The sequence below is a fragment of the Phalacrocorax carbo genome, chromosome 25, assembly GCF_963921805.1.
Source record: "Phalacrocorax carbo chromosome 25, bPhaCar2.1, whole genome shotgun sequence".
In the NCBI taxonomy this organism is placed as follows: Eukaryota; Metazoa; Chordata; class Aves; order Suliformes; family Phalacrocoracidae; genus Phalacrocorax; species Phalacrocorax carbo.
This window is the reverse complement of record NC_087537.1, coordinates 867,094-883,145: the sequence shown is the minus strand read 5'-3', so window position 1 is coordinate 883,145 and position 16,052 is coordinate 867,094. Positions and strand designations below refer to the sequence as shown.

The window sequence follows — 16,052 nt, the reverse complement described above, 5'->3', positions numbered from 1 at the left end:
CTGTGCTGGAGGGCCTGGCTGGGTGTACGGTACCCCTGTTGTAGCCACAATTTTTCCCCCCAAGCAGCTTGGAAGGGGGATCCTGGAGCAGCCTCTGGGATCCCAGCAGCAGCGAGGGTGAAGCCTATTTCTAGGCACTGTGTAACCACCATAAACACCCATGCTCAGGCCTGGGCAGGCAGCAGGTATGCAGGAAGGCACGCCTGTTTGTGCTGAAGCTGCTCCGAGCTCGGACAGCCCTTCCCCACGGCAGCATGGTGCCAGCAGTGAGGAGGCTCTGCAGAACAGTGCTGCGTGGTTCTGCGGCCAGCAGCAGGTCCCCAGCCCTGACACTGAGTCCCAGCACACGCTCAGGCAGCAGCAAGGCACCCGTTAGGGCATCACAGGCTCCTTCACAGAGATGGAGAGCCAGAGCCCTGGAAGGAGCCAGAAATAAAGCCCTGTCAACCTGGAACCAAGTACAAGATGCCAGCAGATGGCAACAGCACCTTGCTTTGTGCTCACAGGATTGTTCAGAGCTGGGATTGGGGAAGCCCTTCTCCAACAAGTCCCTCTCTTGCTGCCTGGGAAACACACAGCATCAGTCCAGAGCCCAGAGCACACTGGAATCAATGAGACCTCAGGCATCCCGCAGAGGTCCCAAGCTTCTCTGGCAGATGAGTGGTCACACTCCCTTGCAGGGGATGGAAACAAGCAGCACCCACAGCACCAGGTGAGCAGAAGCCATTTGAGGGTGCAGGAGCCCACATATCACAGGCAGCCTGTGCTCCACCCTGACATCAGGAACTGGGGCACCGAGGCACTCCAGACCCTCCCTGCTTCCAGGATTTTAAGGAAATGCAACATGAGCAAAAGGCACCAAGACCCTGGACAGAGGATGAAGCCCACGTGAGCCAAGGCTGTTCACAGACAACTTTATTCGCAGGTACCCAGCAGAGCTTTCAGAGCCCCAGCACTGCAAGCCAAGCCCAGCCCAGCCCAGGGGTGGCCACACAGTTGACTGTAGCTGCGCCTGTTGCGGAGCCGCACAGCTCAGGAGAGGCAGCGGGCTCAAACACCTGCACATCACCATCTTCAAGCTCTCCCAAGCAGATACGGTGCTGGCCCAGCAGCACACATAGTAGCTGTAGAGCTGCAAGGGGATGCTGTTTTCCATACTGACTCCAGGTCTCACCCATGGCTGTAGGGATCTCAGAGTCCAGGCAGCAGTGACAGGAGAGGAGCATCTTTCAAGGCCATCATCCTCCAGGGCCAGAGACATTTCATTCATACTTGAGCACAGTATTCCTAAGCCTGTCCAGTTGTCAAGCTGAACTCCTCTGCATCACGCAGCTCCCCCCACCTCTTCCCAGCTTGAGCTGTAGATGAGTTTCGCTAGAAGTATTAGGCAGTTAAAAATTCCCCGCTATTTACCTCAAACTTCCTTGCATGCCGCTGCACAGCACACCACAAGCTTACTGAACTACCTGCAGCCTCCTGGTAAGGAGTTCCTGCCTCTCGAGGGAGCTGGCTGCTGCAGAACAGCCGGCGCAGCGCAGCCCAGCCTGGGGCAGCACGGGGAGGTCTGAGGGCCAGCAGCCCGTTCCTCCCTGCCCAGGGACGGAAGGCGGCGCATCCCTACGGAAGAGCCGGGTGCCGTACACACGAGCAGCCTAGCGCAACTCAGCCTCCAGCACAGCTGTTGTCCTGGTCCACTCCCCTCCTGGTTTGAGCTGATTAAGAAACATGAACATTGTTGATTATGATAGGTTTATAAAAATTTTCTTTTTTTAATCACACAAAACTGAAGTTTGTGATGAAGACTAGGTTGACAGTTCCTCTTAAATACCAGTATGCATAAGACATTGCATTAGGCACTAGGCAGCAGCCAACATCAGTTAGAGTCTGGCAACAGAAGCCATTTTAATACCTCCCTTCATACTTCGTGGAATTACAGGCTTTTGCAATACATATCGTTTTCATTTCCACTGACAAGTTATCCGAGGTTTCCCCCACCCCACCTCTGTACATCAGTAAACCGTGTGTATTCACACTAGAGTAGGGTTAACAACATTAGTGGCATCACAACCATCAAAAAAAGGACAATTTTCTATACAAGATTTTTGCAAAAGTTGCAACAGGATTAGTGCATTACGACAGAACCGGAGATAGGGGAAAAAAAGAGTTGGCATGCTAGAGTCCAACACAAATAAAGACAACAGGCAGCTAGTTGTATGTACTATATTGACGAGATACTGATTGGTTACATGAAGAAACATACAATACAAAATACAGAAGAAACCAGTTTTGCTTCCCTCTGCCCCACCCCAGAATACTCGTAATTGATTTGGTCAATAAGTGGCTGAAAAGCCAGAGTTTGTCACTATAATGCTACAGTTTAGTGGTTGTTCTAGGCGTATCATACTGGTATTAGCCTTAGCTTTTACATATGGGTAATTTTAAACAAGGTTGTCTAGTCTCAATATCCCTTTGTTTCCAATAGTGAACTACAGTACTGTGGGACCTGGGTGCTGCTGGCCCTCACCCGCGGGAAGGGACGAGCTGGCTGGGCAGACACCAGGTCATGCATCCACCACCACCAGGAAGAGGGAAGAGCAGAAGTTCATATATTAAAAAAGTGACTTAAGACTTAGAATTGAATTAGTATTTGTACAGAAAGGTGCAGGTGGAAGAACTCCCTCCAGCCTATGATCAGAAAGGGATGCAGAAATCACAGCAGCCACCGGCAGCAGCTGCTCTACGGTAAGTGCGATTGTTAGCGTGGATTCCAGTCACGTCATTCGAGGGCTCCGTCGGGCGGGAACGGCTGCTCAATTGCTGCAGCACTGGCTCCTGCTAGGCTGACTGCTCTCCTGAAGGTCAACCACCCGATTCCTACCTGGGCCACCAGGAGCATTCTGGGGTTCATTTTTTGGCAGTTTCTTGGCTAGAAAGAAACAAGACATTAGTAGGCTCCTCTGCAGAGGCCGACCTCCTCCCCACTGCAGACCACAGGTGGGGCTCAGCCCTGCTGTGGCCCAAACCCTCACCTTGTGAAGAGTCTGGGATTGGACACTGCTAGTAGCACGAGCACAGCGAACAAACCCACTTCTAGTTCTGGCTGACATTGGTCCTGCTCCTTCCTTACTCACTACCCCAGGTAAAGGGATGGAGGGAACAGGCTGTGCATGGCAAAGGCTCCAAACACTCAGGGAGGAGCAACTGTTCACAAAGGGTAGCAAACTGGTCATCTACGCCAGTAAGAGCCTCCAGACCCCGGCTGATGTGGGAGTGCCCACAGTTTCCAGTGTGCTGCACCGCCTGTGCTCAGAGCTATTCCAGCCATCCTTCTGCACACAAGTTGTTACCTATTGCCATGAAGATTTCATTCACATTCATCGCTGTCTTTGCCGACGTCTCCATGAACAGCAAGCTGTTGTCATCTGCATATGTTTGTGCATCCTACAAACAATCACATTAGAGTGGTAAAGGCATCCTGCCAAGAGGAGGCCCAAGCAGGCTTCACACGCTTCGCTTGCTGGCAAACTAAGCACCAAAGAAACCCTGTCGCGCCCCAGGCCAGACATTCCACCCCAGGCCCCTGACCCTGCCTGGCCAGGACAGCTGGGAGACGGGCACCACTGACCATACTGCACAGCTGGTGTCCCAGCAGCGGGGCTGGGGTACAGCAGCACAGGCTGTTTGTGAGCCAAGTGTAGACACAGCATGTCCTGAGAAGCACAACACTTTGTACTTTGTTTAGCTGGGAGAGTAATACACACTGTAAATGCCACGAGCAATCCTGTGCAGAGGTCTGAGATAAGAGCTTCTCCTCAAAAGTCTGCCTTAGACAAGGTAAGAGCTGTGAAGAGTAGGGAACAAGCTGGGAATGATTCTCCATGCGTCTTGTATCTAAGAGATGCTGTTTCATATGCTGCTGAGGACAGCCCCAGATGAGTAAGGCACCCAACAAGACTGAACACAGGAGCTTGTGCTCTGTGTGCCTTATTCTCCACATTAATCATAATTGTTACCAACAAGAGCTACAAGTGCTGTGAAAGGAGTGCATGGGAAAGGCAGGCTACAATTCCCTTTGAGTGGCATCCTGGATCCTCAGCAGCATACATCTTGACTTCCACTCTCCCTCAAAGCATTCTGCACACAGCCATCAACTCCCCCACTTAAGCAAAAAGCTGCTTCCCTGACTTGCTCATGTAACAACTGATCTGTTTTCCCACTCACCTGGAAGTCCACAGCTCTCTTGGTAGCAAGGTCTGCCTTGTTTCCTGCTAGTGCAATTACAATATTGGGGCTAGCCTGCCTCTGCAACTCTTTCACCCAGTTCTTGGCTCGTACAAATGTGTCCTGGAAGCAAACAGGAGGCAGCAGTCAGGAAGGGCAGCCTCTTATTAATCCACAGTGAAGATATGTTTAGAACAGGTCTTTCCTGTAAGAAGTGTTCTGCCTCTACAGCACTTTGTAGCAGGATCCTTTATCAGCTTAGACGGCCTTGGTCAGAACTGAGGAAGAGGCCGTTAGCAGTTTTCAAGACACTCAGTACCTGCAGGCAGGCATCTGCAGGGGCTCTGAACCCCAGACACTCTCCCAGGGAACTGAGAAGCACCAGCTGCCAGCGCAGACACCTCCTCCCCAGCAGACCCTCACGGCCCTACGCAGTACTCACTGTGTTAGTGATGTCGTAGACAACAATGGCTGCCTGGGCGCCTCGGTAGTACATCGGTGCCAGGCTGTGATACCGCTCTTGCCCTGCCGTATCCCATATTTCAAACTTCACTGTTGTGTCATCCAGACAGACTGTCTGTGTTAGGAAGGCAGCTGAAAGGGAAGGTGTATGTTTGCCTTACCTCCAGCTGGAGAGCCCCCGCAGCAAGAGCCAGCAGCTCGGAGCAGTTCTGCTTTTGCACAGGAGCAAGCAGAAGCTCCAGACAGCGCAGTGCCAGTTGCTGTGGAAGCTGCAGCTCTGCTGCATCATCGAGCTCCTTACACACAGAAGCCCAAGAGCCAGCATGCAGCTGACAGGACGGTGGCCCTAAGAGCCCGGGCAGCAGACAGCCTCCAGAGCAGCAGCGCTGCTAGCCCCTTCCCCAGCCTCCTCTCACAGATCATACAGCACAGCTGCAACATCGCTGGGATTAGCTTTGGAGAGCACCACAGTGCCAGAGCACCGGTCAGCCCAGTTACACTGCACTCCAACTTAGTAACTGGTTATTTTCTTGTTCCAGCAAGTATAATACCATGTGCTACAACTAGGATAAAGGCAACCAGCCTTGGAAACAGATTGAAGCAGAACAGCATGGCCCTCTGCAGCACAGCATTAAGTCCTGCTTGCCCATAAGCTACACTTAGAGCTATACTTGCTCCCTGCATGGGTTACTATAGGGACAAATCAAGCCTTTTCTCAGTACACACCTCCTAATATTACTGCCCAGATACCTGGGTGCCAACCGACCTTTGGTGACACCATGCTAATGATTTTAAACTAAAGAACTGCTAGACCCGAAAGAGCTGTGGAAGTAGTTAACAGCATCAGGCTAGAAACAACCCCAAAATCCCAGGTCACGGTCTGAAAAGATAATTAAGGGCTATAAACCAAGCTGAAGGTCTCAGTTCTAATTAGAAGCAGGAATTCAAGAGGCAGAGCACACGGTTGCCATAGCATTATTCTCTGCTGTGCTGATCTTCACACTAACAAGCAAGTTGTAAACCAAGAGTTAAAGCGTTAGCTGCTTGCCTATTTATAGCAAAAACCCCAGACTGGATTGAAATAGCCATTAATACTTCTGATACCCCCTGACAACATTAGCAAGGCCAGCACCTTCTAGCCAGAGGCATGCGGAGTAGGCACTCACCTCCAATCGTGCTCTCCTGGTACTCGTGGAACTGCCCCTTCACAAAGCGCAGAACAAGGCTGGACTTCCCCACTGCTGACTCTCCCAAGAGAACAAGTTTAAACTGACAGATTTTGTTTCCAGCGGCTGGTCCATTCGGTCGAGCAGCTCCACCTCGACCTGCCATTGTGGCTTAAGTGCAGGAGTGCCAAGAGTTAAGGATGCTGCAGGTTCCGCACTGGGATCCACCTGGAGGCAGGTTGCAACTGGAAGAGGAGGTCAGAGTTAGTGACACACTCATGGACTAGCCATACCAGTTCCAGAGGGTGGGTTTGATCTGCAACCACCATCAGCACAGGCAGGTGGCGATTCCCTCCCACAGTGGGAAGTTATCAGCTGTGTGCACCACAGCACCATCGGGCAGTTTCTGTCAGTCAGCAGCTCCTTCAGCAGGAGCTTAAGTCTTCTGAGCCTCCTTGGAGAAGGGATATTGGTAACACAAGCCTTCCTCCTCACCAGTGGGACCTCCAACACTTCCACTATGTGCAGGCGTTACACACACCTCGCTAGGGTGAGGCAAGCAAAGAACACCCAGCACACCAATTGGTGTTATGAGCTTCATCTATTAAAACAATTACTCAGTTCATGGAGGTAACTGAGGTTGACCTTTAGGTGCTTCCCCCTCTCCAGAGTTCACAAGGGAGCAACTTCAGACTATCAGTGCAATACAGAGATGTTCAAGTGCCCCACGTAAGCCATTACGGAAGCAGCCCTGTATGCCAGTCCTTCAGATCACAAGGCATTCAAAGGGGGTTCTATATTTAGTCTGTTAGTTTAGAGGCACTCACACCAAGCCATTAATATTGCATCTTAGAGGAGTCCTGAAGGCCTTTGAATTGCCACGCAAGCAGCCTGCCACAGGGAGGCAAGTCATTTCGTAGCAGCCACTCTCTGGGCACAGGCTGCGTATTCAGAGGCTGAAAGCAACTACCCCCCAATCCCTGCTGCAGACAAGGCTCTTGTTCGGTGGTAAGTACCCAACAGCTTGATCCAAACGCAGAGGCAACACCTAACGCTTCCCACACCCTGTCCCAGCTGCCTCATGGCCTTCAACCCACATCACTCCAGGTCATCAGGCTACTGGCCGCATTCTTTGTGAGAAGGCTGTTCAAATCCAGCTATGCTGAACAGCACAAACAGGCGGCATCACCCACGATCAGAACTGCCATCCCACCTCCCCAGAGCCCCATTCAGCAGCACCAAATCTCTAGAGCTGTGCAGAAGCACAAAACCATCGCAAGAGCAGCAAGAGGAGCTGGTTTACATCCATAGCTAACCACAAGTGAAGTCTCAGTGCCTTCCTAACCATTTCTCAACAGCATGCAGCAGAGAGCAGGAGTACTTTCAAAGTGCACAGTTATACAGATTTAGGCATATTTCCTGTTCTCATCACAACTCCCACTTCCTGTCAATGATAAATGCTACAACTGATTGCATCTGCTCTGTATCACCACTTTCCCTTCAACTCTCATAACCCAAGCTTCTTGTTAGCAGAGACAACTGCCAAAAAAAAAAATCCCCTGAAAGCCCATTTCTCCTTGTCCCAAGTGTGTCCCCAAGGAAAATCTAGGTATGCTCTGAGTACATCCAGCATTTACCCAGCAAACACCAGATTCCTATGAATAAAAAGCTTAAAGCAAGCTGCAATAGGTCTGACCCGGAGCAGTGTCCCTTGCGAACAAGGCTCAGTCCTGCCTCAGGAGAGGCTTACCAGAGAAGAGTTTCAAATACCTGCTTTCCAGAGCAAAGCCTGTCCAGCTGTGACTGCTGTGAGGCTACTTTAACTACATCTCAAGTTTGAACTCAGTTCCATGGTCTGACATGAAACCTACAGCCATTCGCATGCAAGAGCTCATCTGCAGGGACAGCCCATTAGTGCCATTGGCTGGAGAACCTCTTCAGCTTTCAAAGCACTTGAGCGTACTCCGACCTACAGAGGCATTCAACCCCAAATTGTTTTGACCAGGAGACAAGTCAGAAACCCATTGGTAAGCCAGTACCGTTCACTGAAGCTAGCAGGTAGAAGAGAAACCACGAGGAGCGACTTCTCAATGCAGTGAGATGTTTCAGTAGCCCAAGCTGTGAGGAAGCCATTGCTCTGAGGGGTCTGTCCAGTCTTGGGTTAAGTCAGTGAAGAAGTTGCAATTCAGAGCTGGGTCCTTGCAAAGGCAACGCTGTCAGGACCCCCACCTCCTCTTCCGAGAATGGACAAACACTGCTTTGAGAGTATGAGAGAGCTTGATAGAAAGCAAATTAGCAGCTTGTTTTGCCAGACAGCGAGGAAGCAGCATTTTGCAGCTCTGGCCAGCAGCAGCTAGGTTACCACCAGGCTTGAGGGGCACATCAGGAGCTCTGCATCTCTACCAACCTGGAACAGTTTCCACCTTTTAGAGTTTCTCCTCTAACCAGAGTTTGCAAGGGAACAGCTTTTGCTTGTTTAACCTTGTACTCATTTACCAGGGCAGACTATCAGCAATACATAAGCTCCGTCGCTGTTTCAGACTAACATTCTGCACATTAAATGCCACGTGAATCATGCCTCTGAGTTATGACCTCCCGAAATATGATAGGGGTGATTCCCAGAGCAAAACAAGGAAATGAGCCTGTTGACATCCTCAAGTCTTAGTGTGACCTATATTTCACAGATCTTGATTCATTTTGCCATCTGGTTGTGCTACATGAACACAAACAGAATTAAGCAAGCGTGTCTGTCCAGCTCATCATGAAGAGCTACTGATCAGAACAAGTAGTCCAGCAGCTGGAGTCTGTGACCACTTTTAATTATGGAGAACCTGATCATCACCTAAAGATGGTCTGAGGTTTGGCTGCAGGATTCTCAGACTTCATGACCTCCTGAGAAGCTGCCAGATCTTTAGGATGCTTGGGTGGAATTTATGCAGTCCAGACAACCCTAACTGCAGCCATCTCACACAGGGTCTCAGGCTAAGAGCATGATGTTCACAGGAAAACCAAATAACTGAAGTAAGCGACTACCAGAGGTGCAGGCAGCGAGAACTCTCCATTGCAGGAGGATCGCTTTGGCACTTTTTGCTAACGTCTTTGAGGATTCCTACATTCCTGTTAGAAACAGAGCTCCCCTCTGCTGAATGCAGAGGTAACAGCCAGCTAAACTACGCAGCCTGGATCTGCGCTAGATCAGCCCACACCGATCAGTGATTATCCATTTGAGAAACGGAGTGCTTCATGCTGTATGAAGCCACTTCTGATGCTCAGGGAAGCTGTTTGTCCCCTCGTCCAGCACAGGAGGTTGGGCACACACCGCTCCCAGCTCCCGGTGAGAGCGCTGACACTCGAGCCACGGGTCAGCCAGACCAAAATAACTACAGCAATACTGCGCAGACAAGCGAAAGCAGCTGAAGTTGCAGCTCGCCATGCTAATTCAAGCAAGACCATGAGAAGAAAGGGTATGATAGCGTACTCTTGTAATCAAGATTAGCAAGTGCTAATTTTCCTACTAGCTTCTTGTAACTAGTGAAACTCAGCAGCTTGTGATGTCACAAGATCCATAAAAAGGTACGTGCTGGTTTGTTTGCCCTACCCTCCTCCTGCTTGCTGAAGCGCATGCAGGAGCTCTGCACCACACAGGCAAAAGTACAACTTTTTTAATTGTAAACTTTTGGAACGGTCTCTTGTTTGCTCCGAGATCCAAGACAAGCTGCACTGCCTGATGCTGTCCAACCACCAAGAACTCTAGGTCAATCGCTTTTGCGGTTTACGCTCCTCTCAACACCTCACCTGTTTCCCAGGATTTGTTGTAGGGGCTTGTACACACTCATGAATATTGAATTCACGAATCTGAATGCCCTACTTGAGAAAGCGCATGCCAGCACTGCTGCGTTGCCAGACTTCCCAAGAGCAAGGCGCTCTCCAGAGCTGTTAGGATGCTCGAGAATAGCACAAGAGCTCGTTTCAGACAGGCCAGCCCGGTACAAGAACCCCAGTCTCCGCAGGGCAATTGCTGTCAGGGATGCCCATGTTAACCCCTGTGTGAGACAACTGCTTCACAAGACTCCCTACCACAGGGAAGCTCCTAGTTTAAGGTGTCAGAAGTTCAGAATCCGGTATTTTTGCCCTGTGTTCACCCAGTAGCAAGGGCTGCTCTGAAAGCTGGCGATATTTAGAAACCCAATCCTGAAGAATCCAGTTACCCAAGAGGGCTGCTTCTGCTCTCAGCTATGTAAGAAACCATTTAACTGGGGATTTGTTGGCTGAGAATCAAAATACTCAAGACAAAAGCCCCAATGAAGTATTTATCTTGTTAAATAGCTGACAGCATTACATGAATTTCTTGGCAAAGCAACCCCTGAAGTTACTGAGTGGTTTTGCTTCACCTAACACCGAATGGGCAGCCAGCCACGGCTGGCGGGAAGCTCGTGCTACCTTGCTCCCACCCAGAACTGGCAAGTCAGCTTCAGGACCCAGACTGACAAGCAGCTTCCATGAGCGGGACCAGCAGCAAGTGTGGGAGCCACCAGAACACCACACAGACTCCACAAGCCCAGATTAGCCCAGTGTGGCATGTCAACCTGATTCTCCAACTTTATTAATAATGATTAATAAGAACAAACTTCAAAAGCCTTACTGCGGTGGGCCCACAATGCAGAGGAAGGAGTAACAGAGCCAGGTCTTGCAGATGAGATGAACCAGGAAACAGATTTGCGAGTACAGACTTCGGTCCCTCAGTCCCATAAAGTCTGATCAGTTTTAGTACTTCATCCTTCTACTGACAACATGCACTTCCCTCCACAAACAAAGAACGCTTAGTCTCTTTATCAGTCAGGCTATAATCTGGAGCTTCAGTAACAGCTCTAAATTGGGGAACTAGTCATTGCAGTTGTCAGGAGCTGTGCTACAGCCTGAAAAATATAGATTCACAGACCTAAACCAGCCCGGACAGCAGTTTCAGAAGTACTCCTATGGCTTTTACACTATCATAAGTTAAAATCACAACTTTCTGTAGAGTCTCATGCCCAAGCCTCCCAAAGACTTGGGCACACTCAGTTTAATTTAGAGGTAAATAGGATTTACACTAGCAAAACACTAAATTACTTTGTTAGTAGCTACAGTCCTGAACAAGTGTACTAGAATCCATAATACCAGCTCCTTTTCATGCTTTTAATACACTGATCTGCTTCCTGACATCTGCAGAGGCACGGCCTCCAAAGCACCCCCAGCAGCTGGGTGTTTTTCAAAGCAGCTTTTCAAAAAACAATTCTATCATCAGAGATTTCAAGGCCACTACCCTGCAGTTACCGCTCAATCCGGCGCAGATGCTGTGTGCAGCTGAGCTCGCAGGACAGTACAACGTGCAGCTATGCCCAGCTGGGCAATCCGGGGCCAAGCCAGCAGAAGAGGCCTTTCCATCACTTCATGATGCGAGCTGAAGCCTGGTCTTATGAAGGACAGTTGCCAAGCACAGCGAAACGAAGAGATCTTCCTTCAGTTGCGTCTAAAGCTCAATTAACAAAGCCTTTAAGGCAAGACAAACCCAAGTGGAGAAATCGAGATGAAGGCCAAGTTTCTGGTACTTCTCAGGGCCTCGTGCATGAGGCCTGACAGGCTGCTGCTCGGTGCCAAGCACGAGTGGTCAAAGCGAAGATCTGACCTGAACAGGCAGCGCTGGACTTGGACAAGATAATCTGAAGTTCAGACCAGCTCAGAACACTTTGCTATACACAGAAAGCTACTGCTTGGTTTTGAGGCTCAATCTCATTTGCTAAGTGACCCCTGCTTGAACTAGGCAAGTCAGCTCAAACTGTTAAACTGTGGGGCCAGGAACACCTACAAAGCTGATCTGACTTGGGGAAGATGAGGCAGAGATCACAGCCTGCACGACCAAGTCAAGAAGTGCAGTACTCCAGTCAAAGGGAGCTATGAAGCTCCCTCAAGCCTTCTTCTAGCCAGTTTAACCCCATACCCATCCGCAGAAGGATTTCCTATGTGTGAGTGGTTATCCTTTACCAGGTATTATTGAAAACACCTCATGAGGTAAAAAGACATTATACTTACTGACACTACCTTGGGGCTACATTTTTTTTATACTCAGCTGAACAGGTATCAGCAGCAAGAGTTATTACCACGTTGGTCACACTCACTGCACAAGGAAGTTCCATGCCTAATCCAGCAGGGGTTTTAATTCCACAGAATAGCATGACTAATTGCTTTAAAACTGCAGTCAGTGTCCTATTAGATCACCATACCTGAACATAGAAACATGCAGCAAGGGGAGACTTGTGTGTAGTGCTCCTGCCTGGTCCTCGCTTATCACGAAAGCAACAGGGCTAACACTAGAACTCACATTCTAGCACTGAACCCCCAGCTGCACAGACACAAGTGAACTCACACCCATCACTTGGATCTGAAGACCCATGAATGCAAGCTTTCAGCACTGCTTCAGTCAAGCTCTAATTAGCTAAGCTATGGAGACAATACACTTGCAAAGGTTGCTTTAAAAAGGGCTGAATGAGCAGTGGCAGCTTTCTACCAAGTGTTATCACGGCATGAATTGCAGCAAAAGAATTCTGTGGAAGAGTTCTGCATCACCTTCATTTTACATAAGCTTCTCACTAGTTGTAGGGAGCAAAGCCTCCATATTCCCTGTCCCCACATTAACTCCCACTTGGAGGTCTTACCAACGTTTGGTTAGCCTTGATACTGCAAGAACAGTCCTATTTCACAGGAGATGAGGCACAGGCTGACAGAGTAACTCTGAGTGCAGTCTGGACCAACTACAAATTGAACAAAAGCATCAAGTTTTTAATTCTGCAGGCAAGGTTCTTGTAACTCCTGTTGTTGATATGGCCCACTGCTCAGCATGCGCACAAAAGACACAGCCTAAGTTTTTTTCCACAAGTCCAGCAACATGTAGATTCAGATAGCACCTACTATTCTGTGAACAAGAGGGCAAGGTCATTAACAATACAGAGCAGAAGATTGCCATTTTCACAGCAAAAAGAGTCAGTGACCTTCATAATATCTTTTCCAGACTGCACAAAGATCTCTTGCCTTGAGCAGCTCCTTATTTGGAGCTCTACCAAATAAAAGCAAACACAAAAACCAGCGTTTTCTTATCTGTTTATGTAGAACTACCCTAGCAGTTCATTCCTGTGCTCCAGGGGAGGAAAGCATTCATTTTAAGATTTATTCTTAAATCTTAAAAGATGAAGCTTTATTCTTCCTCAATACTGTCACTTCCAGGAAGGTTCATTGTTTCTGGCTAGCATTTGGAGTGTTTTCATCATGTTACTCTGAGGACTTAACAGAACTTGCATAAGAGGACTTCAAACTTCATATCCCAAGGCAAGAAAACAGCTGACTCGACAGTTTCTACATTCTACCCTCTTTTAAGTATGCTGACTGACACACTTTGGGCTACACCCACTTCATTAGAAGTGTTCCCATTTCGTTTCCTGTGTCTGAAAGTACTCGGCATTCTTTTCCCCCCTCTTTTCAGGGAGATGCCATGACCACCTATCCACTAAACATGCAGCAGTTTAAGATGATCAAGATCAAGTTTAAGAAGATCAAGAGCCAATGACTAGCAGGGCCGAGAGCAATTCTAGAGCTGATCCGTCTTTAGATGCAGAAGAGCTTTGCTGTGAAGGAGATAATTCCACTTCTCATCACAACAGTTAAGCCTGGCCAAGCACACGGAGTATGAATACATCACTCGACAGTTTTGTTTCAGACACTGCCCAATCCATTATTGGTTTCACTGGTGAAGCAAAGGAACCTAAACCCAACTCTGTTCATAGTAAAACTAGACAAATGTTTTATTTTACTACATTCATATCCACACATCAAGCTCGCCTTCCCCTTACTGCTCTCTAGTAACTTAAATCCTTCTTCAGCAGTCCCGTTTCATCTTGCCTGTGTCGCTCCCTCACCTGAAGGGATATCAATGCCTGCTCAAACAGCCTCGAGGGACCTACACTGCCTGGCACTATCTTAAACCAACTGTAGTCTAAATCAGCCTATAGTATCTTCGGGAGAAAGATTGCCTCTAGAGGCAGATTTTTGCTATGAAAGCAGCTGACTGGTCAGGCATACTGCTGGGGCTGGAGAGAAGTCTGAGGTTCAGTAACCAAGTCTCAGTGAGGAAATCTAAGCATTCCTTTTCTTAACCTTACAGGTCTGTATTGACTTGTGCTTTACCTGCTCTCCTCTCTCCGAGAGCACATTAAGACCAACGTTGTCGTGTAGCTGCCTACACAAACTATTCTGAATTCTTCACCCTTTTCAGTCACAGTTCTTTCACCTTATTATCCAGTTAAGCTGAAAAAAGGTAAGACTCTCAGAGTCAAGGCAGTAGTGAATACTAATGGGATATCCCAAGAAAGTTCACTCAAACAGCAAGGCATGCCACCCCAATGTGAATCAGAAGTATCTTCCTTTTTTTTTTGGGCCCACCCAAGCTTCAGAGCAACCTCAGGAGTCCTAACTTCATGCAAAGTGGAATTAATGTCATGCTATAAGCAGGGCAGCTCAAATATGTGTTGACCCACCTCACAAAAAGCTAAGAATAGTAGATGCAAGTTGTTCCACATAAGACTTAAAATAGTACCTCAGCATACTCTCTTCCCTCCGATTTCCTTACGTGCTTGGAAACAGTCAAGGCCAGAACTCCCGACAGCCACGTACAAAAGCAACAAGCTAAAGGTCAGCTGCGACTGGGTCAACGCTGTATTTGGTCTCGCCAGCAGCTCACAGCAAGAGTCACAGTTAGTTCGCAGAGAGCAACTGAGACTGTCACAGCTCCTCACGGCTCCCACACAGCCCCCAGAGCTTTAGCAGCACCTTGAGCACTACCAGGAATAGTGTCCGAGCAGCCGTCGCAGGCTTTAGCACTACAGACCTGTTGCTCACACTTACATCTGCCTTTGCATGACCACATACCAACCACGCTCTCAGCTTACATGCAGTGCTCTCCCTTAAAGATCCAAGGACGGCCTTGCACCTGAGCACATCTGGGTCTCCTTCCAGACAGCCTACAAAACTTTCGTTCAGTTCTTCAAGAACCTGCAGCACCACATATTCCACTTCACAAATGCCCCTCAGAGGGGCTGTGTTTGTCACCAGCAGCTATACAAAATAGTCTCCATTCCACTAGAGCCTATTTTCAGCAGATAAAGTCACATCCTTCATTTAGGCAGATCTCTAACTCACAGGCCTGGCCAGGCTTTCAGACTTCTAGGGTTTCTGTTCCCACCTCTGCAGCTGATAAGCTACAACAAAATATTATACCACTTCTATCCTCACGGGTGCCACACCTTCCCCAAATCCCATTTAACTTTCACACAGCCATCGCTACAAGAGACAAAGGAGCTGGGAAACAGCAGTCAGGCAGACCCAGCACACGGACAGCCGGCGCCTGGAGCTACTGCCGAGCGAGCCTTTCCTCCTCCTGCAGGAAAGCAACGCAAAGGAGGGCCGGACCCGAGCCTGCACGACGCGGACGTGCCGGTCCCCTCGCGTGTGAGACCCTCACCCGTGCCGTGCCGACTCTCCCGACCGGCGCAGCTCCTGTCCCCGGTTACGGCTCGCTGCAGGCTCCGCGCTGCGCCGGCACACCCGGCTGGCCCCGGGCCGGCGAGGTTACGGTTAGTTCGCCGGCCCCGAGGGCCGCAGCCCTCCACCCGGCGGAGGGCAGCGCCAGCTCCCGCCGGACCCCGCCTCGCCCACCCCGACGGCGCGGCGACCTCGCCCCGCCCGGCCAAGCTGCGCCCCCCGGGCCCCGGCAGCACCGCCGCCCGGCTGCCCCCCCCTCCGGCCGGGTGAGCTCCCCGGAGCCGGGTCTGCGGCGCGGGGTGCCGGTGGAGCCGAGCCCCGGGAGCAGGCAACGCCCGGGGCAGGGCTCGGCACCGCGCACCGCCTGCCCGGAGCGCCCACGGGCCGCGCCGCTGTGGTGCGGGACTGGAGGAGCGGGACGGGAGAAGCGGGTCGCGCCGCTCCGGGCCCCGCCGCCCCAGCCCCACTCACCGCCCGCCGCGCCGCTCCCCCCGCCGCAGGTGAGTCTCGCAGGCCCCAGCCCTCACTTCCGCCTTTACCCGTTCCGCTTCCGGATCCGCCCACCCCTTCCGCCCCGAGCACGTCGGCCACAGGGAGCGGCACCTGCCAATCGGCGTCGCCCCGCCCCGGCAAGGC

General features: G+C 50.3%; 1 protein-coding gene across 1 annotated transcript; it reads right to left on the bottom strand.

The window, feature by feature from the left end:
- Nucleotides 1-1,745: 1,745 nt before the first annotated feature.
- RAB5C (RAB5C, member RAS oncogene family) lies at nt 1,746-15,975 on the bottom strand. Its single transcript, XM_064473012.1, has 6 exons — nt 15,888-15,975; nt 5,850-6,094; nt 4,664-4,815; nt 4,222-4,344; nt 3,348-3,441; nt 1,746-2,926 (listed from the first exon to the last, which is right to left on the bottom strand). Exons 2-6 carry the CDS (start codon nt 6,013-6,015, stop codon nt 2,811-2,813), a joined length of 651 nt encoding a protein of 216 aa, XP_064329082.1. The 5' UTR covers nt 6,016-6,094; nt 15,888-15,975; the 3' UTR covers nt 1,746-2,810.
- Nucleotides 15,976-16,052: the final 77 nt, after the last annotated feature.

Bases quoted from the DNA above. Each gene is read 5' to 3' on its own strand.
- RAB5C (XM_064473012.1), bottom strand. From the start codon at position 6,015: ATGGCAGGTCGAGGTGGAGCTGCTCGACCGAATGGACCAGCCGCTGGA. The intron at 4,816-5,849 runs GTGAGTGCCTAC...CTTCCCTTTCAG, and splicing joins CCAGGAGAGCACGATTGGAG to CTGCCTTCCTAACACAGACA. The intron at 3,442-4,221 runs GTGAGTGGGAAA...GATTGTTTGTAG, and splicing joins AGAGAGCTGTGGACTTCCAG to GATGCACAAACATATGCAGA.